Source organism: Maylandia zebra, linkage group LG15 (assembly GCF_041146795.1).
Source record: "Maylandia zebra isolate NMK-2024a linkage group LG15, Mzebra_GT3a, whole genome shotgun sequence".
NCBI classification, from domain to species: Eukaryota; Metazoa; Chordata; class Actinopteri; order Cichliformes; family Cichlidae; genus Maylandia; species Maylandia zebra.
Window position 1 is genome coordinate 7,779,664 of NC_135181.1, and position 25,540 is coordinate 7,805,203.

General features: G+C 40.8%; 1 protein-coding gene across 2 annotated transcripts in view; it reads left to right on the forward strand.

Annotated features, from left to right (window-relative positions):
- The window catches only part of nbas (NBAS subunit of NRZ tethering complex), a 176,526-nt gene that overhangs the window by 18,154 nt on the left and 132,832 nt on the right, over positions 1-25,540 (forward strand). For both annotated transcript variants that reach the window (XR_013093106.1, XM_004541960.6), the window contains exons 10-23: positions 606-744; positions 836-901; positions 1,004-1,132; positions 1,538-1,601; positions 2,146-2,339; positions 3,816-4,091; positions 9,006-9,131; positions 9,796-9,947; positions 10,049-10,186; positions 15,060-15,138; positions 16,894-16,998; positions 17,388-17,524; positions 21,776-21,862; positions 22,986-23,139. Coding sequence is in view for 1 of the 2 variants with exons in the window: in XM_004541960.6 (XP_004542017.3) it covers positions 606-744; positions 836-901; positions 1,004-1,132; positions 1,538-1,601; positions 2,146-2,339; positions 3,816-4,091; positions 9,006-9,131; positions 9,796-9,947; positions 10,049-10,186; positions 15,060-15,138; positions 16,894-16,998; positions 17,388-17,524; positions 21,776-21,862; positions 22,986-23,139 (1,846 nt within the window). In the remaining variant the exon portion in view is untranslated. The remainder of the gene's footprint in view (positions 1-605; positions 745-835; positions 902-1,003; positions 1,133-1,537; positions 1,602-2,145; positions 2,340-3,815; positions 4,092-9,005; positions 9,132-9,795; positions 9,948-10,048; positions 10,187-15,059; positions 15,139-16,893; positions 16,999-17,387; positions 17,525-21,775; positions 21,863-22,985; positions 23,140-25,540) is intronic.

Genomic DNA, 25,540 nt, shown 5'->3' on the forward strand with positions numbered 1-25,540 from the left:
TATTATCCTTTTGTGTTACACATTTCGATGTTTTTTTTCCTCGCTACCTAGCCTGACCTGTCTCCCCAATGTGATGTTTGTGTATTGTATGTACGGTCGGCAAGGTCTGTCATCTCGGTTGTGGGCAAAAGACCTGCAACTGACAAATAAAGGCTATCTCATCTCATCTCTCATCTGCCAGTTTGCAGACTCATCTGTGAGATCTCAGCTCCAGCAAAACAGTCTATTTCTGTGCACCAGGGGGCAGTGTTGAGCTGAACAGCAGTCCACCATTCACGCCTATCTCTGAGTTCCTGATCAGTATTGTATCGGGCTCTTCTCACTGCAAAGAGAGAGCCTCTATCACTGTGGTGCTGCTTGTCTTAACTACTGACCCACTGATTCCAGTCGGACTTTTATCCGATAAATAAAACTGATATCCCCCGGTTTGCTAAATGGTGCTTTTATACTGTGAATTTTCACTGATCCCTTGGCTTTGACCCAGGCTGAGGATAGCTTCACAGTGACAATTTTAACTTTAAATCCTTGATATGCAGTTTAATTTGAACTTTTGGGGCACAGTCGCGAAGGTGGTATCCACAAATGTGTGTGTTCCTGTTTTTCAGATTGCTGCTTGTAGGCGGCTGTGAATCAGGCGATGACAGTGCATCCAAGGCCTCTTGCTGTGGCATCACAGCCTGGAGGGCTCTTTCTGGCTCACCACACTACAAGCAGGTCACCAGCTATGAGGACGATGTCAGCATGGCAAGAAGTCACACATGCACACACGTGTTTATGCAAAAAAATAGATATATTTATGCAGTATGTAACACATTACATATTCTGTTTGTGTTAGAATCAGAAAAGAGGTTTCTTCAGGATTCCCAGTTTTAGACTCTTTTCCAGACAAGGAGACGAAAAGGTAGGGCTGCCCTCCTCTGTGTGCCTGATGGAGAATTAAGCTCAAGTTGTGGAAGCTGGTGAATATTCTCTTTAACATGATGTGTGTGTCATCATTGGTCAGGACGGTGTGTTTCGCATGAGCCTGAGCCCTGACGGCACCCTGCTGGCTGTCATCCACTTCTCTGGTCGTCTGTCTCTCTGGGACATCCCGTCCCTTAAACAGAGGGCAACATGGAGTCAGGACCTGCAGGTATGCCTCTGACTTACTTGTGATTTAAAGCATCCATGATTTTGCTTAAGTAGAGTAAACCTGTGTGCACTTCCATTTGTGTGCCGTGGGAATATTTTGTACATTAGATGCTTGGCTTACTGTATTAATGTAATCTCTTTCTGGCCAAGGTGTGTGGTGGGAAAGATTGCGTGAATGTGTGTGCGCTTCCGTCAGGCAGAAAGTGACATGGCAAATGGAGAACTTATATTTTCAGAATGCTTTGCGGATTTATGCGGCGTGTAAGCATGTTCTGCTTCATTGCTGGCACAGCTTCTGTCTGTGTGTGTGTTAAAAGTGTAAACAGGGTTAGCCGATTAATTTCTTCTCCCATCGCTCTCTCTTCTTCTTTTCCTCCCTTCTTCATTCCTTCGTTCCTCCCCGCAGCCAGGATTTGAGGAGATCAACCCAGAGTGGAAGACATCGCTGGAGAGAAGGAAGAAAATAAAAGGTAGTTTGGCCCGAAGGGCGAAAGACAGCCTAGTTGGCTGCTGACATAGCAGTCCAGCCTGGATACAATTTAATGATCTTTGACGTGCCTTATTCACCGAATTATACAGTTATTAAACATACAACCATATAGTGTGTGCCAAGGATAGCAAAGGCTGCCCATGGCTGTGTATGGGTGCGTTTCTGTGCTTGTGTGTGTGTGTGTGTGTGTGTGTGTGTTCTGTTTGTGCAGCTTTGACAGTTTTGGGCCAGTAGTGATGACAGCTGTGACAGCTTCTGTAAGCAATAATCTGTGTGATACTTCATCTCAAGAATGACAAATGATGTCACATGTCCACATGTGTAAATATATCTTAGAGGAGGAAAGTAATTCAGAAACACTGTGATCCCAGAAAGTGGGGCCACTGATGACAAAAGCTATACAACGCACGCGCAGACAAACTTTTATTATAAGTAGGGGAACCATCTTTTCTGTTCCGTTTAGGTCAGCTTCCTCTGGTAGACAGTCACATCTTTAACACTACCCTTATGTCTCGCTGTCGCAGATAAGGAGCAGTTCTATCCGCTGGTAGATGTGAGCTGGTGGAGTGACAACGTGCTGATTTTGGCCCGCTGCTCTGGCTCTGTCACCGTCTCCTCTGTCAGGACATTGCGCAACCTTCTGGGGAAATCCTGTGAATGGTTTGAGCCCTCACCTCGAGTCACTGCTGCACATGATGGGGGCTTCCTCAGCTTGGAGGTAAAAAAAAGAAAGAAGAAAAACATGTAAAGATAGAGGTGTTCACGTGGTTAAGCAAACAGAGTTTGTACAATGGTGCAGGCCTCATGAAAGCATCCTTTTGCAGTTGTTAGATGATAGATTTTGGACTTCAGGGCTTTAAAAGGCACATGGGAGAATAGAGGACAGTTCTTCATCTCTTTTATCAGTTTTCTACACTGCTTATTGAGTTCAGTGTGGCACAGGCCTGAAGCCTATCTGAACAGGCAGTGGTCTGGAACAATGAAAGAGACTATATGGGCCACATGTTTGTCATGAGGACATCACTTATTTCATTAAAATTAAAGAAAAGTGTAAAATGGGCGTGACTGCACATTTTTAATAAAAGGTACACCTGCTAACACAAGTGTGTGCTCAGGTCCTCTGACAGCTGAGGTGATTGTGTGTGATTCATTTTTTTTCTGCTAAAAAACTACATCCTTATATCCCTGCAGGTATTTCCAGTTTTCTAGTGTCATTGTGTGTGACAATGTGTAATTGTGTATCTGTAGTGGTAAAGGGATGAAAAATGATTTCCTGCATCTTCATCCTCAGACAAAGACCATGATATCACATCACCCTGCTCTTTGCTTAAAGTAGTGTGCTTTTTTTGAAAAAATTTTTGAAATCTGATTGCGTAGAGCACAATAAAAAGCGAGCAATTTCTTTAGCTGCTAACTCTGAGGAAAGGTTTCATCACCCTGTCTCAGTGCAGAGTGTGTGGGGACGGGGGATGGGCATCTCTTGTTGTATCTTACAGCAGCGTGTGCATTGATAATGCCCTGAACATGGGGTTGTGCGTATGTCTCCACAGATGTGGAGTATTTTCCCTGTTTCTATTTTATGATGATTGCTGCGCACAGCTGTTATACAGGTGCTAAACGTGTCACATTTTTATGAGTGAAAATCCAGAGGGGCATTGCTCCAAAATCTGAGTATTTGCCACAGTGCGCAGTTTTAAAATGGGCTCCCAACTGAGGCAATCACAGACCTACAGATCAGGTTAAGACAAGTGAGAGAAATCACTTTGGACAGCTAGGATTTAGATTTTTCTATTGAGCAGCTTGACCTTGCTGCTGTTTTGTGTTAAGACAGCCTGCTGAGCTAGCATGAGGGCGTTAAATTAAGTGTCCTTACCAACTTAAACACAGCTAGATGTAAACTGTGCTGGGTGCTTCATTTATCATCCGCCATTGAATGCTGGCACCGACGTGTCCATATGCAGCATCAGAAAGTCACTCTGGGCAAAAGACTGTAAATCTGAGGCTCAGTCAGTTGGAAATGCGTCGTCTTCTGTTTCACAGCCCTCATCTTATGATCTCGGCCAATGAAACAGATGTATTTTATGGGAAAAGACAACTGTGGCTTTATGATCACTTTTAAGCCATGTATTGGCAGTGTCATTCAAAGTCTTGCGCTTCCACCCTCATTTCAATTTGTCTTGTGTTTGTTTATCAGTGTGAGGTGAAGCTGGCCCAGAAGCGTGGGCGCCTGGAGAGCAGCCTCAGTGGGGGAGCCAGCGAAGATGAGGAGGGAGATGATGGTGGAGAATCTGATTCAGACGAAGAGTCCTCAGCCAAAGCCCGCTACTTTGGCTACATCAAGCAGGGCCTGTATTACGTGACAGAGATGGAACGGTTCGCTCCACCACGGAAACGCCCTCGCACAGTTATTAAGAACTACCGTCTGGTCAGCCTGAGGTCAACCACTCCGGAAGAACTGTACCAGAGGAAGGTAGGAGGCTAACACGGCTTGTAAATAAATGCAGTCTGATGAGAAAACGAACTCTTTTCTCCCACCCACAAAATACGTTTGTGGGTGTCACTCTAAAGGCAATAATTTTATTGAACAGGTAAAAGCTCACATTGTGCCCCACAGTGAGGATACCCTGCTATTTAGTCAGCAGGGTGAGAGCTAAATTTAATAAGTGGGTAGCAGATATAAGTTACGTGGGGTTTGTCTCTTGAATTTCAAAGACTTCCTCTGAAGCCTGAATCTCTCTGAATGTTTCACTTTGAATTGTGAAAGTGGTGGATCATGAGACCTTTGTATGGCTGCAGAATAAATCCAGCCCCTCTAGTAAATGGCTATCACTGAAAAGCTTGTGATGAAGCCTGTTGAAAAAGATGAATTTCCATTCAATTTTCTGGAGCCATTTATTGTATGTTCATCACTAAACAGTGAATCCTGGCTTTGATGTTCCCCCGACTGATCTGTTGCCGATCCCCTGCATGAATCCTCCTGCAGATTAGGGATCTTTGATTCAGTTTACCATGCATCTCTATGCGTGATTACAACTTCAGATTTTCCTTTTCACTACTGCACATCATGCGTATAAAAAATATGGTCAATTTCCAGCTCGCCTATGCATGCTTATGTCTCAGCTCTGGTAGTTGCCACCTACGCCTCTCTAAACTGTTGCTTTCCAGTGTGCCTTGGTTTTGACAGGTCTGTGGATTGCATTCTCTTACTGTGCACCTCAGACAAGGAATATTTAGAGAAATATCTAAACTTAGACAAACTTATGTGCAGGGATGGATTTCATGACATTTATTGTGTATTTTACTTTATGTTTCACTTGCATTTGTTGCATGTTGTGGGTCTGTATGGCTGCCAGCTCTATTTTGGTAAAGACATTTTGGGACTTCCTCGAAAAAAAAAAAAAAAAAGTTAATAATTTAACCATAAGAATTGTTATGATATTTGTGATAATATGGTGATTAACTCAACTAACTAAATCCACAAAATCCCAAATCTGTGGCCATCTACATTTACAACTTGCATTCAGAATCCAGTCAAAGCCTCGTTGATTTCAAATAGAAATTCAGAAATTCCTCCACAAATAGTGACGTACTTGCTGCAGAACAGTGATTTACTTGCAAAATGACATAGGTGCTTGGCAACCATGCTTTTATATAGGAAAATAACCAGTAGACAACCAGCTGAGTTGAATCCACTATTGCAAAGAGGCACATCACACATGAGTTGCAGTCATCGGTGCAGACTGACCCAGGTGGCTGCTGCCACTCATTTAGGGCTGCTGAAAGTTTTAGTTGTCGAACTGTCCAGATGTCTCTGTTGAAAACTCTCTAGCATGATCTGCCTTTGGTGCATCAGCTGTGTGCTCGGCCAGCAATTAGGATGGTGGTAACTCAGTTCATATCGACAGTAAATGCAAATAACTTTGGTATTGTCAAGGGAACCATCTTTAAAGCTGAACTTGCTATTTTTTTTTTTTTTTTTTTTAAACATTCAGGGAATAGGTGCTGTTTGTAGACACACAAGGCAAAGTTTGACATTTCCTGTTGCAGCTGTGTTAAACAGAGAGTTCTCAGAGTGAGGTCGCACAGTTTTGGTGAAAGTACAGAGTCAGATTTCTCTTACTGTTTACTTATTCATTGCAGCACACGCAACAAAATGCTTACGTGTTTAGGTTGTGAAGAGCTGTCGTCAGTGCTCATGCTGAGGTGCCTTCATGTGTTGGATTTGAAGCCTCAGCAATCTAAACAACAATTCCAGTGCTGATGTGCAGTTCTCTGCCTTGTGTGGTTTTATAAATTCATACTGGGAAAGAAATTAATATTACCTACTTAACATGTCAAATATACTCCATTTCTAATTACACAGTCCTTTATGTAAGGCCTTTATCATATTAACACTGATACTGAGTCATATGTGCCTCAGTGCTGTGCCAGTTAATCTTTTTTTTTTTCCAATGTTGGATATCACATTTAGCATGAAGCTCTTCATTTCTTTTTGCTACTTAATTTAGCAGCATCTGAAGAACGTCATCTGAATCCATTTGGCCATTGACTGAATTGTAACGGGCTGATCTGCAAAATTGGTTTCTGACTAAATAAATCCTGTGCCAGCTCAGTGAAGTGCTATTGTTTTGTTGGATCGGCTCCAAAGTGCCGTTGAAGAGAAATGAAAACCAAGCAAGATGTTCAGCCTGCTTTAACGCTATTTTTCAGACAGGGGATTCTCTGACATGCTAATTGCTGCATTAGAAATATGGCTGTTGGTGCTAGTTGCTACAAATTGCAGCAAAGACAACAACATGCTTTATCATAAAGCCCAGTGAGAGTGGTATCGGCTCTCAACCGGCGCAAGTTTGAGCACGGTTCATCAGTCATTTTTATGACCCATCATCCACTGCCTTCTTCATCATTGTCATCATCATTAGATGCCATTAGTCATCACCATCAATCCTAACAGTGGAGAGTTACAAAGTAATACATCATTATTATCTCTTTGTAACACTTGGTACTAGCAGCACCATCCCAGCTGCTGCTTCTGCTCTCCTGTTTGATTTTTTTTACATTTTTTTATTTGTTTGGTTTTAATTTGTACAACATATAGCTCTATAAGTAATCATCATACACAATCATACACATATAATAAATATATGTGTATAATAAATATGTGAATATTTATTATATGTGTATGATTGAGTTTAATGTGTGCATGGATATGGTATTTATTTATTTTTTTACATGCGTTTTAATTGTCTTATATATGCTTAGTTTAATTTGATATTTCAATAGCTACGCACACACAGACACACACACGCAGACGCTTTCACTCAGTCGCAGAAACCAGAATGACCCGATCTCTCCCCAGAGATTCACCTCAGCCAAGGTCTGTGCTGCAATTGACTGTGAATAGACTCGAACAAGTGATTCCAGGTTATTTCCTCAAGTCAGCCTGTTCATGTGTTTAAGAGTTTGATGATCCATTTGTTGGCGTAACCCTGATTGTATGAGTAGAATACTGGCAGAGCTGCTAACAGTTTTATTAGCTGAATCCAGAGAGAGAAGGAAACATTTTTGATGTCCTCCTACGTGAGGTTTAACTGTGTGGGGTTCTTATTGCCCTCCAGGAACCACAGTCTGGATAATGTGTTGCTTTGTACTCCTACACAGAAAAAGAGATGGATACTCAGTGTGTCTGTCAGCCAGTGTTCTGCCACATATGCACTTAAGCACAAATTGAGTGGGCTTGCAAAAAAATATCCTTTTGATATTGGGCTGAAAGATTTTGTGAGACATTGATATGATAAAAAAAATCTTTTATTATTATAATGTGCTGACATTTATTCCTGGCCAATAAAATATTATTAATAATGACAACATCAACAATAAATAGAACGGGACAGTAGCATGTGTCCATTTTCATAAAAACTCATAAGACCGTTACAGTTAAAATACGTGATTGTGCTGTTAAAATTTATTAATGTGGAAGCAGAAATGTTCCACAGAATCAGTTTGTCTGACTTGTTCACTGCTTTAGATTAATATCATCATAATCTGAATATGATTTTTAGCTAGCCTCTGCATGGTAAGTAATATGCTTTAGCATGCTAAATAAAACTAAATAAGGGTAGAGCTTCACTTTAAAATACTTACTAGCATGTGTTGTAAAATAGAAGCTAATGTCTGATGAATTTATTGGCAAGGTCATATTATCAGCTGTGTGACAATCTATTGGCAGTGACATTGTAAAGGAAGACGCATAACATTTTTAAAAAGGAAGAGAAACACCCTTCAACCATGCTACGAGAGTTGACATTGCAAGGTCTGTCCACCAGAGGGCAGAATACCAGAGGCTGTTATGAACATGTGATCTGAGCAGCCTGGTAGTGTGTGTGAGTGTAAAACAGAAAATAAGTAACGACACATAGCAAATGTTAGCGTCTGCTTATGTTTTTGGAGTCTGAAAGGAAAAAAATCTGAATATCAAGGAGTATTTAGATCACCAAATACTGCATTAGTTTTAAAAATCCTGTCTCAGGCAGGCTCTACTTTAAAGCATCCGCTGTGCCGATGGTCAGTTGTGATTGTGGTGTAGCTATTTTGGCTTTTTTTTTTTTCTTTTTTTTGAAAGATGGTGCTGATGCTTTGTGTCATTTTAAACGGCTTCTGATTTCTCCTTTATGTTTTCTAACTCGGGCTATTTGATTTTTTTTTTTTCTTCAGATATCCCCAGACATGAAATTCCCTTCAGACATTCTCCTTCTCCCTCTTTAGCAAACCCAATTCAGTCTGTGTCACATTGCGCATTGCTACACTGATTGAAATCTGCATGTTCCAGCTGTTCCTATTCGGTCTTTGGGTATTCTGTGTGCATACAAAAAGGCTGCGGTGTAGGCATAGATTTATTCAATACCTTGACATCCTTGTCCTTCAGTGTAATGGAAAATATGTCTGTGGACAATGCTCCCTCTATCTTTTTTCCCTTTCTTTTTTTTTGCAGTGGTATTTTGTAGAAACATATACTTTAATGTTTTCTATTTAATTACATTGATTTAGGAACCCACAGCATGAATCATTTCGATACCCCTGGGATCAGGATTGAATATAGCAGAAAATGAAACTAATTGATCTTTGTTTTTGGGTGCTTTTATTCAAATTTTACATTAGAAACACATAGTTCCTCTTAGTCAGAGGTGCTGCCTGGCCAATTCCAGGACTAGCTTCTCATTATTTCCTTTTATTTCACAAACACTCATCATCATCCCTACTAAATCATTGTTGAAATGCTTGTCTTTCCTGATGATATGGATTTGTTTTAGTGCTGTCTGTTCCACTGTCTGGAAGAAACATTCATAATTAAAGAGCTCATATTGTGTTTTTGTTTATCTCGTAGATTGACAATGAGGAGTATGGTGAAGCCCTGTCTCTTGCCCAGGCATACAGTTTGGACTCTGACCTCGTCTACCAGAGACAGTGGCGGAAGAGTACCGTCAGCATAGCCTCGATACAAGATTATCTGGTAAGACATCAGTCAAAGGAGACACATACGTGTGAGGAAATGAGGAGGAGAGACGAAGGATTGTATCAGAATTTCTGGTGTTAATCACAGTATATTTTGTTGGTTGGCAAGGGGGGAAAAATTCAGTGCATTTATGTGAATGCGTGGGAGAGGCACACACTTAAATGGTAAATGGCCTGTATTTATATAGCGCTTTACTAGTCCCTAAGGACCCCAAAGCGCTTTACACATCCAGTCATCCACCCATTCACACACACATTCACACACTGGTGATGGCAAGCTACATTGTAGCCACAGCCACCCTGGGGCGCACTGACAGAGCCGAGGCTGCCGGACACTGGTGCCACCAGGCCCTCTGACCACCAACAGTAGGCAATGGGTGAAGTGTCTTGCCCAAGGACACAACGACCGAGACTGTCCAAGCCGGGGCTCGAACCGGCAACCTTCCGATTACAAGGCGAACTCCCAACTCTTGAGCCACGATCGCCCCACAGCCACGATCGCCCCACAGTGCAGCACAAGTCCCCATACTCTATTTCACGCATCATTTTTGCCAATTTATAGCAAATTTTTTCACCCTCTCATCCTATTTCTGTATCGTATTTTATCCCATCATTTCTTCTGAACTCACTCCATCTTCTTCTGTTTCCTGCATCCCACCTAGAGCAAGATCCGCAAGCGCTCATGGGTGCTGCATGAGTGTGTGGAGCGCGTCCCAGAGAATGTTGATGCAGCTAAAGAGCTGCTGCAGTATGGCCTGAAGGGAACCGACCTTGAAGCCCTGATAGCCATAGGAAAAGGGGAAGATGGGGGCAGGTATAAAAACCTCTTCTCTTCACTCACCATAGACTTACTCTGCTTGTCTCATTTTGTTTATCCGCGCTTCTTTTTTCTGTCATTTCTTTGCCGTCTCCCAGGTTCATCATGCCAGGCGACGTCGACCTCGATGACCTCCCTTATGAAGACATCCTTTCAGATGAGCAGGAGCTGGAGATGAAGAAGGAGAGGGAGAACAAGAAGAGACGAGAGCTGCTGGCCAAAGTTGACTTCAGCAGGTACACAGCCAGTCAGACTGCCGCTTGTTTAATCAAACAGCAGATGGACACATAATTGTCAGGGCAGACCAGAAATGCTGGCAGTTTTCCGAATAAACAGAATGCAAGAGAGGGTTCATTTAAACCTCCAGCTAAACTGGTAGTTTAGAGTCGAGCTGGCAAGCACGTCTCTTGTTTTAGTATCTTAGTTACTAAAGCTAATTACAATCTTTTTATTTTATAGTGTGATACTGTTTTTTGACTAAACCATTGGGAGTTTTTGAGATTATTTTTCTACTGATCTTTGAAGACAATGAGCTAAAACACCAGCTTCGTTCTTAGAAGCATTTGCTGGGTGGGTGGACTCATTTCTCTAGAGAGGAACCTGATGCTGACCTGTGTGAGTCACCTTGTTGGCAGGTTGTTACTTACTGTTTCTAAAGATTAAATTAAGTCATTGTTATTACCTGTATCAGCTAAAATATTAACTGTACTCCAAATGCTTGTGGGGAAAAATTGAGAAATTGTGATTTCAGTATTTAAGGTGTAGACCAGGAAACTGGGAGGAGGATGAATGGGTTAGAGTGCTGCCAAATTTATCACTGATTGTTTGACTGGGTTTCACACCAGAGAGGGGATCATAAAGGCAGGGATGTTAATGAGTTTGAGGAAAAGAGAGAGTGAGAGAGCGAGACGGAGAAAAAGCACTGGTGGAGATTAGTGGGTAATCTGCTGGAGGTAATTTATGCTTTTGTTTTCAAGTGCCCAGGGATAGACTAATGAAAAAGCCTTTAGTGATCACTAATCACCTCTCATAACACACATGCAAACAAATTCACTCATCCAGGTATCAAGAAACACTCTTAAGCTGAATTACACACAACTACTGAAGTGACCAGCCACAAAAAGGATGCGCTGGGTGCATGAGTTAAAGCGCTTGATGCACATTTAAATTCATATCCGTTCTATGTTTTTGCAAACAGGCTTTGTGCAGGCGCACATTTCAATCTTCTGTAGCTGGATCGGGCTTTTTCTTTTGTTCGTACAGTAAGCAGTGAGCCTCCTGACGGCTTTTAAATGAGGAAGAGCACAAACGTCGTAATGTTAATCCTTTGTAATAGCTGCCCTTCACGTCGCTGTTCATTTTTTTTCCCTCCCTTTGGCCATTTGGTCATCTATATCTTACTGTGTAATAAAACTGTTGTGCTTTATTGGAGAACTGCACTCCACTGCAGCTAAAGAAAAGATGGAGGATAAGAAAGAGGACAGAAGAGGTAGTAAAAAAAAATCGATAATGTACAAACATTAAAAAAAAACATTACATTAAATCTTCGGTGAATAAACTTATTTAAATATACCAGTTTTTCTCCTTTATCTGTCTTTGATGCAGAATGTCTGCCAGGCAGCTCACACACGTGCCCCCAGAATGTGTTTTTGTGTGAGTGTGTGAACACATTCGGGTTCCCCCACTAATGCATCTACCCATGTTGCCTTGAGGCCTGCGGCCAAGGCCTGAGACAGATAATAATTCTCTTAATTTCTTTTTAACTACACCACCATTACAGAAATGGCTCAGTATCGATCACAGCTGCTTCACAGTAGTACTGCGTCTGTGCGTATTTTGTGTGGGTGACACGCATGTGTAGATAAGGACTGTATTTAACTAGTAAATGTGACTCAGAGTGCATCTTTAATCCTGCTGTGTGTGTGTGTGTGTGTGTGTGTGTGTGTGTGTGTGTGAGAGAGAGAGGGGGGAGGAAATTGTGTGAAGAGAGTATTGTCTGCTGCAAGGTGTTTATGTTCTTATCAGGTCAGAGTCAGACCTCAGTCAGAAGTCTAATTTTCTCATTTGTTCCAGCTTTGGACTGTGCTTGTGTCTGTGTGGAAGGCTGTTTATGCTTTTATTGTAGCATCTAGATGTATTAAATATATGTGTGCACATAGATCTTGAAGCAGTTAGTCTCTTTACCTTAGTTTACCGCAGTTATTATTATTTTTTATTTAAGAGCTATTTATTATAAGGGCAATCTGTTAAAAACACATAAAAACCTTTATAAAGACTTGTGCACTGTGCTGCCTTTTTAGTGTATAGCCAGGTGGGTCCATTTGTATGTATAACAGTGTATTACAGCACACACTGTTTATGCTGTATCTCAGTGGAATTCAGCTGTAAGATTAGCAATTTAAAAGCAAGAGATGTTGACCTGAATCAAACATCCAGCCATGTCTAAGCCATATTGGTGGCTGTTTCTGCAATACTGCACAATGGTGTTGCTTAAAAAAATGTTTTTTAATCAATGACCAGTCTTAAACTGGAAATTATATTCTGTATTTATTATTGTTATTATTATTAATATTATTATTTATAAAATTATACATTTTATTAAAAGATATATACATAAAGTCCGTATAGATACCGTTTTACAGTACTGACATCGGCATGCTTACAGCTTCTTAAAGCTGCTACCAGCACTATGGAGTTATTTCTATACATGCATGTGCAGCATGTTTCCTACTCCGTGCCTGACTGTGGCCGTGTTTTTTGGGTCTCACTCATCATTTCTCATCCTCCAAACATGGTGGGTGGAGCTTATTCCTTATTCCATCTGACCACAGCACCTTCTCCCAAGCCTTCTCTGAATCATTTAGATGTTCACTGGCGAACTTAAGAAGAGCCAGGGGGACCTTGTGGGTGCTGCAGTATTTCAGTACATTGGACTGTGGTCCCGGCTGCCTTCAGGTCATTAACAAACTCCACCAGTATAGTTTTGGGTTGATCCGCCACCTTTCTCATCATCTTGCTCTTGCATGGAGCTCCAGACCGAGGGTGATTGATATTCATTTTATATTACTTCCATTTCCAGTTAATCGCTTTTCAGCATTTGATCATTTTTTAAAAATCTTATTTTCATAATGAAATAAATTAATCATTTTACAATGCCCCCCAAACTGCAGTAACTTGGATGATCTTCTATCTCTTAAACAACTCTGAAAAGAAAGTGTTCTGCTCCTCATATCCACCTTTACCTGATATACTTTACCTCACCAAACAAAAGCAGGTGCAACAGATTTGTATAAGAAAAAGCAAATGCCAGGTACTTGCATCATTTCCCAGCAAATTTAGGATGTCACCTGTTCTAAACATTCTAGAAAAGGTTCAATGTCAGCAGCTGGGCATTGACCAATTTCTCTTTTTGATTTGTCGCCATAATTGCTCTTGTAATTGCTTCAGTCTTTTTTTACTGTTCACAGAGGCTCAATTCAGGCTGCTGTCTTGTGGCTGGCTCTGAGCTTTGGATAACATTAGCTTTAGCCAATTTTCCTTTTATTAACATCTTCAAACTGGGCGTATTCATCTGGGTGAAGGTGATTTAAGTGTTTCATTAGATTTGTTGTTACGAATGTTTTCATGATAGTTCCCTTACGGTTTATGGGCTGTGGATGTCTAATCCTTTGACATGTTTTTTTTATTTTTGGCATAACATTGGTTAAATACTATTCAAAGATGAGCAGAGACCTGTTGGAGTGCCAGTGTCTCAGTAGTGTTGCATATATGTTGTGTATATAGAAAAGGTTAAACGATAAGAGATCCAAAAGATATCAAGTAGCTACCGAGACATTTTACTTTAAATAATATCTACCTGCTCAATAAAGAAAACAAAGATGCCCACAGGGTCAGTAATATCTTTAGAACATACTCTATCACTTATAGCATGGCTAACAGTACATTTTGACACATTCTGTATTATTGCATGTCATTTAATAAACTATGTCAGAGTAATAGAAGAGCTTAGTCAGAACTCCTCTCAACCAAATGAAGTTAGAGATATCCTGTCACCTCCTTTTAGATTTCAGAGCCTTTCTTGGAAGTTATCATTAAGCCATCATTCAAAACCTCAGGAGAGCAGATGGCTAAAATTGCTTTCTAACATCTCATCTCTCCTCCTTCCCTCGCTTGCCACCGCTCTCCTTCCTCCATCTCCATTTTTCTTACGTTGCTCTGAAGAAACGAAGCACGGCAGTAATTACCACTAGTACTAGCACTAAGCCGGCGCTCTTTGATGTGCCAGAGTGTGTGTTGAGCCAGTGTTAATCTCTGTTAGTCTGTGTAGAAGACCCCGATAAGACCCGATAGCACACTCTGTAATGAGGGATTTGGGATTAAGACAGCAGTGGAGAGGTCAACTCCCCTGTGGTCACATCGCAGTTGATCCAGGTCAAGTTTATAAGAGGGGTTGCACCCTGCTTCACCTGGTTGGATTGTTTCTTTGTGAATTGAACTTGGAGGGTGTGTGAGCATGTGGTTAAAAAATGTTTTATTTTACCGTATGTGTGAACCGAGGGGGTGCATCTGACCACTCCTAGCCTTTTTCAGCCTTGCACTCTCTTTCTTTTGGTTGTACCTTGAGTGATTGAGTTTTAGGTAGAGCCTATATAGCACAGTGCCTTGGTGTTTGTGGCCATCCTCTTTATTTATGGTTGTGATTAAATGACATTGAAAATGGATTTGGTTCTCACTGGGCAATCGCTCACCTCATTGACGGCTTGCATCCTATACATAACACCTGAATGAGTGGCTCTTGTGGTCATAAGGAGTTGATTTGTTGCTGTTGGAAAATGATTAGGTTTAGAGGGCATGGTATGGTATTGTAGTCACCAGTCCCCAGCCTTATTATATAGGTCCCCGTGGGCTTACTGTGTAAGGTCAATTTACAGTTAATTTAAAGCTAGGGTGTGAGTTAGTGCAGACGACAGACTGAGCTTGGCGTTTGATTTGATTGCAGTTAATTTCTGTAGTCAAAGTCATTGTGTTGGAGGTCTCATGTCAATTGTGTTGAATTGTTTGTGCTGGTATGGTGCTGATTTGCGTGTTTAAATATGATTGCATGCTTAGGCTGACTCTGGAGCAGAAGGAACTGTGTCGGAGCAGACTGAAGCTTCTCTCCTACCTGGACCGGCTCGCCACGTACGAGGTAACAGCAATCAGCCCTTTGACTTAATGAACTCTCCACATTTTCCCATGTAAATGGATTTCATTAGGATTGCAACTAACCACAGTTATCCTTATCAAATCTTTTGCTGTTTACTTTTTCAGCCTGTCGAGTAATTAACTTGATGCATGTTTGAAGACTAAAGAGAATCTCAGTAAATATTCCTTTTGGGAGAGCTGGACCCAGTGAACTTATTCAACTGTTGCTTAATATTCTGTTGTTTAGCTGGGGCATAATATTCTCCCGAACAAGAAACTCATTAATTGAATTTCCAATATTCAGCCCCAACACTTTTAATTTTATTTACATGTAATGAAGAAATTAAGTAAATTGAGGCTCTGCGGATCAACAACGCAATATCATCTTCCTAGAATATTTAAATGTGATGCAAAAAAACATTAATTGAAAAAAGTCTGGTTTTTTTTTTTCATCATATTTAAAACTACTGCGAGCAGTGACTTAACGGGTTTTGATAACTAAACTCAGGAGAGACTTCAGAGGAAAGAGATTGCATTTGAGGAACCATTAATTATTATTACATTTGTATTAAAGTAGAGTTTATTTAATGAATCTAATATTAATGAAGAAAAAACTTTGTTTTCATTGTAGTCTTTATTTCATAGTTGTTTTCCTACTGGCAAACTAATGCGTTCGACTTTAATGAGCAGTCTGTTCAACACTAATAGGCTTTTCTCATCTGCCATCTATGAATATTTATACTTAACCTCCATTTTTTTAAAATTGAAATTATGTCCATGAAAGACATTTTAAGTATGTGAAGAATTTATACATGATCTGGTAAAAAGCTAGCAGTGACACTGAGAAGTATTATTTTAACTTCACTACTAATAGGAATCCAGTATCACTGCTTCAGCGCTACATAGATGGATAGATACGTGCTTAAAGCAGACACTTGCAACTACTGAAAACTGTGGATTTCAGATTCACAGTGAGTAATGTTAACATGCAGACCCTTATCACGGATGAACAGGACCCTACTCGCTCCCATACACGAGAGATGAGATTTTATCCTGCTAGATATTCGACTCAGACAGAATGACGTTTCTCTCTTCATTCGGACATTGTCATGGTAACTGCAGTACTCGTCAGATTCCTTTTGCCCCGATGCATTTTCTCTGGCTGTCTATGAATATGATATTAGCGTTTTTATCATCCAGACTTGGGCTGGCTCTGTCTGCATAGGACCCCATTCAAAAGCTATCCATCAGACACACACACGCCTCACACACTCTTCTGCACAAAGACAGACACACACACATGCTCTGGCATAATGGATACTACAGAGATTTTATAACCACAAATACACATAAATCCCTCTTTCCAGGACAACAAATGGTCCATCCTGACATATGCTCACACACACACACACATACACACACACGCACTTAGATGACTCCAACTAAAAGGACAAGACAGCTGTAAGCCACAAAAATTAAATAGCATCTCTGTTGGCTTTGCTTTAGTGCCTTCATTGGCAGTCACATCTTCTACTTGCACTTTCCCTCGCATCTTTACTCTGAATTCCTTTCCATTCATAACATTTATTCTGGAAAGATAACCCTCTGACTCACAAATTTCTTTTCATGAACTGTAAATGTATGTGTGTGTGTGTGTGTGTGTGTGTGTATGCGTGTGTGTATGTGTGTGTGTGTGTGTGTGTGTGTCTCTCTCTCTGAGTATTTTCTCTTTCTTTCTCTCTTGCTTTATACTTTCCAGGAAATACTTGGCGGGCCTCATGCAGCGGAGGACAAATACGATGCAGACTTCTTCAAGAAGTTCCGAAGTCAAAACATTGTTTTGTCAGCAAGAAACTACGCCAGGGTAACCTTGGCCTCACACTCCTACAGAATGTCTCACTATTTATCTCTTTGCATCTTTTCATTTTAACTGTATGCGTCTTTGTTTGGAGCTAGGGATGTGACTGATTCTCTACTTTAGATCAAGCCTGCGATTTTTCGATGGAATATCTAGGTTGTTTTATCAGGCTTATATTATATTATAGTATTTTTTTAATGAGTGTACGTGATGTGTTGGTTGTATGTTTGTTGTTTGTTTTGACATACTGCGAATCAATTTCCCATCAGGGACAATAAAGTTACCATTGACCATTGACATTGACCATTGGTTAGCTCGTTTAGACACACACGAGGGTAAAATCGAGGCACCAATTGACATTAAGCATTTTCTAACATACATTTTTTTGGCCACAGGAGAGCAACGTGCAGGCTCTTGACATTCTTTTCACATATCACGGAGCAGAACTCCTCCAACATCGACTAGCTATCCTTGACAACTTTCCGGAAACCACCTCTCCACACGAGTATACCACCTTGCTGCCGGAAGCCTGGTAAGACGTGCACAAATACGCACTTACAAGAAGGTCCATGTGTATTTACTTTATACAGACACAAATGGTTTACCAAGCGCTGCACTCTTGCATTATAGATGGGAAAAACTCATTGAGATGGTCTGATTTATTTGTCCTGCAAGAGTAAATGGAGGAAGCCTTTCTGTGTTGACTTTTGCTGAGACTCGGAGAGAACCAAATGAAACGACTCATTGAAAAATCATGTTTACTCCGAAAGCTAGAACATGCATTTGAAGCTTGGTGTGGTTCAAAGTGATATGAGCTTCATAACCAAATATCTGCAAAACAAATATAATCTGTAGGCAGGGCCAAGATTTTTGGTACCTGAAATGCACCCAAAATCCCTGTGATGTCTGAGTTGTATTGAAGAGTCATGTTTGTGCAAGCTTTGCATGCAGGTAAATAGTCTCCATAAAGAACAAAAGTAGGATTTCATTTTTACTGAAGGAATAAACGGGTCTTGCATGGGGAGTGCCTTACTTTGCATGTAACAATATTTACGTGGCTTTTGTGTTGTGTGCTAAAGTGGCATCCACATGGACGACAGGACTCAAGGTTTCCCAGGAGAAGAGTGGATTATAACAATATGCTCGGAGTCGGTGGTTTAATTTTCTTGTTGCTGATGAGACACGAGTTGCTGTTTCCCAAACCGCTGAAGCGAAGGTGTTGAAGTAATCCAAATGTATTCTTTAGTCCCCTTTTACAACAATTCACACTCTCGATATAGAAACTGCATTGTTTAAAAAGAAAAAAGAAAAGTATACCGCCACTGGGATTTGCACCCTTTCTAATGTCAGAGAATCCACAGTCACACCTTTGTAGAATGCAAGAGTCGCACATCCCTCTACATTTTAAATTAAAATGACCTAAAACTGGAATCGCACCTCAGTCAGAGCGTGCACTCAAGAGTCTTTCTCACATTCTCACAGTGGGAATCTTTTTGCCGTCATTAAAAAGCACACACATACACAAGTTTATTCTGTCACTGCACACATGTACGCACAGCGCCGCAGCTAACGGGCTGGCAGAGACAGCAATGAAATAAGAGGAGAGAGACTTAATTGCTACTTCTAAATTTACATTCAAACAAAGCCGAACACCTTCAAATGATACTTGCTTGAACAAATGCAATTGTCTGTTATTACAGTGTTATTCCCCCTGGTTTTCACTCTACACTGCCTGTTTTGTTTTGTTTTTGCTTTGGGCTTGGAGAAATGCTGAATAGGAGCGAGGAGTGATGGAGGGTTGTTTTGGAGGGAAGAAATCATTCCTCACCTCTTTATGTTTCACTAATAGCAGTGACTGGATTTACTGATGGACGCAGCCAGTCATTCACCGTGCCTTTTTCCTTAAATCGTAACTCGTTTTTCTATTTAATCCTCGATACTTCATTTTAGCTTCTGTGAAAATCTTACAACCCTGCATCCAAAAAAGTACGATGATAAAAGGTAAATGCACAAATGTGCAAATTATCCAAACCATATGTGTAATTGAGTATAAAGGCATAAGAATGAAAATCATTATTTTTTTTATATGTACAGTATATTTGAGTCATTCTGATTCCAGCAACTGTCCAAAAAGTTTCTACAGGATTAACAAACAAAAAAGGCTGGAAAATTGTCTAATCCTTAAAAAGGGAAATCACCTGGTGGAACATTTAGCAACTCATTAGCTCAGTTGTCAACAAGTTGGCAAGAAGAAGAGGCAAAATCGTTCAGAAATAAAGGTGGGAGTTGGGGTTCACCCCACTCTTTGGAAGATTACATGGTCAGATAGTTCAGCAGTTCAAAGAGATCATATTCTTTGGTCTAAAATTGAAAGGAATTTGAGGATTTCATCATCTATGCATGTCTTATCATTAAAGGATCGAGACACACCAGAGAAATTTCTGAAAATGAAGACAAGGCTGAAAACCAATTTTGCCATCACCTTTGGGCCCTCGGGTGCCCCTACGTTAAAAAAAAAAAAGGACCTGCTTTTTGTGGTAAAAAGAACTGCACAGACTCAGAAACACTTCCAGAAACCATTTGCCCGCTGCATCCAAAAAAAAGTTCAAACTCAGCCATGCAAAGACCATCCTGCAATATATTCTCAAGTGTTGATATTTAGCTCATCTAATATTAACAAAGGTGGGTTTTTGTTTTTGAAACTAATCCAAAACCTTCCAGCTTGGCCATGTGATGGTCTGCAACTGGGGGAAATCTGCACATCCCTGGGGGACACGGTTAATGCTAATCGACAAAGTTTTGGAGAAAACTTTCAGTGAAGGTCTTGCTTATTTCAGCAAGACGATACCAGACAGCATCCAGCATATAATCCAGCTGTAGCAGAAGGAGTCTGCAGGCTGCCTGCAGCCCAAACCTGTCACAGAGTGAAATTTTGATATGGAAAAGAACCAAGGAAAATAAATTTTGAGCAGCCAAACACAGTGTTAAAGGAATGTGATGCAACGCTGTTGTAAACATGGTCCTGGCCCGCCCTTTTTGAAACTGGCATTACATTCAAAATGAGCATATCATTTGCAGAAACAGGATTTTACAGATATATTCTCTCTGCCACTGCTTTATAAAGAAACCATGTATTTGAGGGTGGCAAATTCATCACCTTAAAAAAAAAAACCCCTACAGATATAGATATAATTTTTAATATAGTTTCCACATACGCACACTACAACACAGCTCCCTTTTATTAGCCGCGACTGAGTTTGTATGGAGGTCAGGTGCTTGTGGGTCTGCAGTGAGCATCCATCATGGCTCTGCCGCTGTGGGGCAGTTTCCTATTTTCCCCAGCTTGTGAGCACCAAATGCTGCTCCAACAGCGCTCGCTTCCACACTGCAGCAGACGGAGCCAGCTCAAGCCATCTGTTTGGTGCTTACTCCCTATATACTGAACTTGCTTCATTGGAAAGGGGGGGGGAGGTAATACTCTCCTGTAATATTGATTAGGTCTGTGAAGGGACCTGTAGACTTGGAGAATACTGAATGTATTTTTTTTAAGGAGTCTTTTCCTGTAGCTTCAAAGGGTCATCTCTGTGGAAACCAAAAATAAACTCCAGCTCCAGGTTTGCTCTGCATCTCCTGTTTTCAATCCTGCTCCCCTGCCTCTCTGATGCGAAGTAGATCAGGGATGCAGGCACAGAATAATTCATTCCTCCTATCGATATCTGGCCGCTCACGCCGATATTTACTTTCCACTCTCTAACTACGCTGTCTTTAATGAGGAAAGAGCACCTGGGAGTTAGGGAATGTCATAAAAAAAAAAACCCCACACTGAATGAGGCTGATTTTATGCGGGACTTCTCGATCTCTGTTATCCTAGTGTTGAAGTTCCAAGCTTAATCAATGAACTGGCGCTGGAGTGTTGGTGAAAAACCCTCCTGCTTTGGAGTGTTGACATAAATCAGAGCTGCTGCTTGCTTCTTATGTATTTTGTGATTGGAGAGAATTTATGACCGTGCTAAAAACTGCTGCAGCGTGTGTGCACGCTCGGCCTTTAACTGCACCAAAGCTGTAGATGATTTGTAGCCCACGCTATCTCCTTGAGTTTTACAGCCACAGTACATATTTTTCTGTCCACAAACAAATAGATAACAAGAAGCCATGCATTAATCCTAGAAGAAAAAAGAAACAAACCCAAAGCAAAACTGCTTTTGTTCAGCCCGGCGTCTTAGCATTCGAGTCGTTACGTTGTCTGTGTCCAAGCGTCGGAGTCCTGTCAACGCTGACACGTGAAGCTACAGAGTCATTCTTCACTTTGGCTTTCTTTTTTTTGCGTGTCCCCTATTTATCTTCCTTAGACCTGTCACACTCAAGGAGACCAGGAAGAAGTAAAGCTTGGGACCAACGTGGCGTTTAGAAAATAAAACTCCCCGCTATTTACAACTGAGGCACGATTCAGACTCTCTTCAGAAGTTCTTTGACTTGTTTATTGTTGTGATTTAGTTTTTTTTGCCTCCTCCCATTTCTTTTTCTTATTATACTCTGCTCTTTCCATTTCCCATATGTTGCTTGCTCTCTAGTTTTGCTGTAGTTTATGGCTATGTTTACTTTGAGACAGTAAATGCCTTTGCTGATTTATAAGGTCCCATTATGCCTGGGTGGGTAGATGTCGCATGTTGCGGTGTATTGCTATTGGTGTGCTTTTTCCTAAAAACTGACCCCTCTCTCTTGCTGTCTTTCTCCTTCTGTCCTCTCGTATATCTTGCTTTTTTTCATTTTCTTTCATTTACAGTCTGGATGACAGAGGTGAGCTGGTGTTGATTCCGTGGGACGAGCAAAGACACAGAGAGATGGACTGGTGTGAGGCAGAGGAGTGCAGGTAAACAGGTTACATCACCCCTGAGGCGAATGTACTGATTTCTAGCTCTGTGCATAAAGTATTATTAAAGCCAACAGTTAAACAAATGTGACGTAACGCGTCATAATTAACTCAGCCCGTGTCCGGGATAACAAAGCCCCTCGCAGTGTAGAACTGTTAAAATTCATGCTCCAAACAGGCCAGATGCTTGTGCTGGCATCATTTTGTGAAACAACACATGACATCCTATTATCCAAATGTTAAACACAGCCATAACCAACTAATACCAAATCTTGTTGCACTGCCAATTTATGCCATTTGCCTGCTTCTGTAGGGAGGCCGGGCTTCATTTACAATTTTATTTTTTTATTTTTTTTGTTGCTCGTCTGTTGGGAGTCATAACAGCAGTCGCACACTGTGGTATATTTGGCCAGAAATTACAGGATGAATGTTTGATAATGTGATTGGAGCAACATTCCTGGCAACTAGGTTTAAGGCAGTGTTTTTTTTTTGGTGGCTATGTTATATCTCTGCTCTTCCAGCTCTGTTTCCCTCCTTATCTCTCTCCCCTCTCTTTGCTCAACTCCTTTACCTTTGAGTCAGGTGATATTCTGTGTTTTTCTTATCAAAAATCCTACAATGTTAAGACTGTCTTTTAAATACTAATATTTGGGCATCCCTCCCTGTGCATCTGGTTCATAAATGTGTTACTTTCATTTAAAAAAGGAAGAAAAAAGAAGCAAACAAACAAGTAATTTCCTAAAGCAGCAGGGCACTGTAGGTAGTAGATAAATTGTACATTTTTAGGGGAACATTTTCAGCAGAGGATCAGTTGCTTTTGTAATTATTCAGAGCAGCACGATCCTCTCTGTGCTATTTTTTTGGGTAACAAAATAGGTTTATGGCACAGGAGTAAGGCTTTGACTTTTGGCTCCATAAAAAATAATTGTATCAGTGCATTGTTTTAATCTGTTTGTAAGATTTTTTTCTTTTTCTTTTGATAAACACATAATTATGAATTAATAAAAGTCATTTTTCTCTCATTAACTGTTCCCGCTCTAGCTGATTAGCTAAAAATCATTAAAGGAATAAAGTGAAAATGCAAGGGAGCGCAACTCTTCATCCATGTCTTTTTCTTTTTAAGAGCGGTGCTGGAGCAGAATTTGTTTGACGATGACAGTTTCCTGTATGACGAAGCCTCAGACCTGCTGAGATTCCGCACAGCCACGCCCTCCAAAGAGCTGCTTACTGATTGGTACATTAGCAGAGCCCAGGATATCGACTCTTGCTCCAGACAGGTACAAACATTCTGTGTATCCGCTTGTAGCTTACAGTCAGTCACTATATGTTTATTTTACTATGCAAAAGTGTTGAGCCACCCCTCGTTTCTTTCACATTTTTCTAGGAAATTTGGCAAAACCAGAGTTTCAACAATTCTAATGAGCCTGAAAGTCAATATTTGGTATTCTTACCAATTTTTCTTCAGCATAGCCTGCACTGCCTTCAGCAAGCTTTCTTTTAATTTGTTTTACTAAGTAGTCTTCAGGAATAATTCCCCAGGCTTCTTGAACATTCAAAAATCTTCTTTGGATGTTGGCTGCCTTTTGTTCTCTGTCGAAATGATGTTGAGGTCCGAGCTCTGAGGAGGCCAATCCGTGACTGTTAACGTTCCTTTTTATGTTTTTCTATCCACATATGCTTTACTGGATTGGGAGTGTATTTGTGTTCATTGTCATGCTGAAAAATGAATCCATTGTTAATGCTTTCTAGATGGTATTGTATGGTGGAACAAAAGGAAAATCTGATGGTAGTTAACTACATCATTTGACAAGATCTCCAACACCACTGGTTGAAATGCAGCGCCAAACATTGATAGAGCCTCCATCGTGTTTTAGAGATGGTCTTAGACACTGACTGTACCTCACTCCTGACCTCCTCTGTACATAGTGTTAATGATTTGAACCAAAAATTTAAAATTTGTATTTAACACTCCATTAGACCTCTTGCTGTCATACAATTCTTTCTTTCCACTAGTCAAAATATGCCTAATAATACAATTTTTGTATATATACAAAGTTGTCTGTTATGTGTAGACACAACATTCATTGCTTGATCTAGGTGTCTTTTTTATGGTTGAACGATTCAAAGGTCAGTGTTCAGTGGCTTAACAGACAAAAACATTCTTCTGAAAATAGTCGAGTACAAGGACTGGATTGAAAATCAGTAAAAAAAAAAAAAAAAAAAAAAGCCAAGAACTGTTGCTCCAGAGCACTTTAAAACATTACAAGAATTTCTTACTTTGACCTGGAAGCAAAATTTAATGAAAGATTGCATCTTACCCTTCCTGTGACAGCAGAACTTTTACCTGACCTTGCAGACTGTAATAGCAATAAATGTTTTCCCGCTGACCTCTCATGGCCTTACAAAGCCTTTATCTGTAATTTCAACCTCAACGCTCAAGCATTCAAGCTGTTTTAGAGACTAAAATGATCAGGTGACCTCGCAACTTTTCAATTAGTTTGTTCATCCCTTATTACCGATGCAAATCATTTCCAACTGGTCATAGTTCTTCTGTTAGGGGAAACCTTTTACGTAGACTGTTAACGTTCCTTCTGCTCGATTGGATCTTACAGCTGGGCAGCGGCAGAAAGGAATTAATAGACATCTGGCTATTGAAAAGACAATTGGTTTCGCACACTTCTTTTAGATGATGAGGGCAGAAAAATATGACGACTGCAGACTGCAGAGGGTATGTTGCCTGTCTCCATCAGTCAAGGTCGCTTTGATCTGATCTGTGACAGTTATTATCATATTTGCCATATGGACTTCTAATGAAGAGAACCCGAGACTTATGTCATCCGCGTTCTGATGCTGCAAGTGAAAAATAAGACTTGATAGGACTTGTTTAGTGGAGTAATGGGACGTAAACGCTAGAGCAGCCCGATCTCTCCACCCACACTATCCACGCTGCAGCTCCGTCCCCTCTTTACCTCCATCAGAGTGATGGATCAAGGTTGTCACAGCACTCTCTTTGTCTTTGTGAAAGGACTAACTAGGGTGCAGTCATATCTTTCCCCTTCATTTCTCCGTTTTATCCCTTCCACTTGCTGTAAAGAGGCTGGCGAAATAGAGATTTTGGGGTCCATTGCTCATTTTTGAAGACAACTGGGGAATCGTGCCTTTCATCATCCACTCAAGAGAGAAGGAGAGGGAGAGATTCGAGTGCATGTGTAAAAGGAGGCCTTTGTTAGTCTCAAGGAATCACACCAATTCCCTCTTTCATTCTCTCCCTTGTTCATTTTTAATTAGACCTCATCTTCATTTGCTCTATCACATCTTACTCCAGGAGTCTCTTTGGACTGTCCCGAACTCTCACGTCTCTGGTTATTTCACACATTTAGTTTTTTCTTCACACGAGCAGCTGAGCCCCCCCCCCACAGCCACCCCTTCTCCCTGCCCTTTTTTACGTTTCGTCTCGTTTGTTCTCTCTTATTGGCACCCTCCTCTCATTCGTCATCTGGCCCTGTTTATGCTTGGGAGAGCGTTTTAATGGAGTAAAATGGGGCTTGATTAAAAGGAGCCACATCAGAGGAAGCTGGAGTGTTCTAAACCAGTCACAAAGTGGCAGGAGGCGAGACACTGATGGGAAGATTGACAAGATGACTCAGAGAGAGACACGAGCTAGGGCAAGCAGAGAAT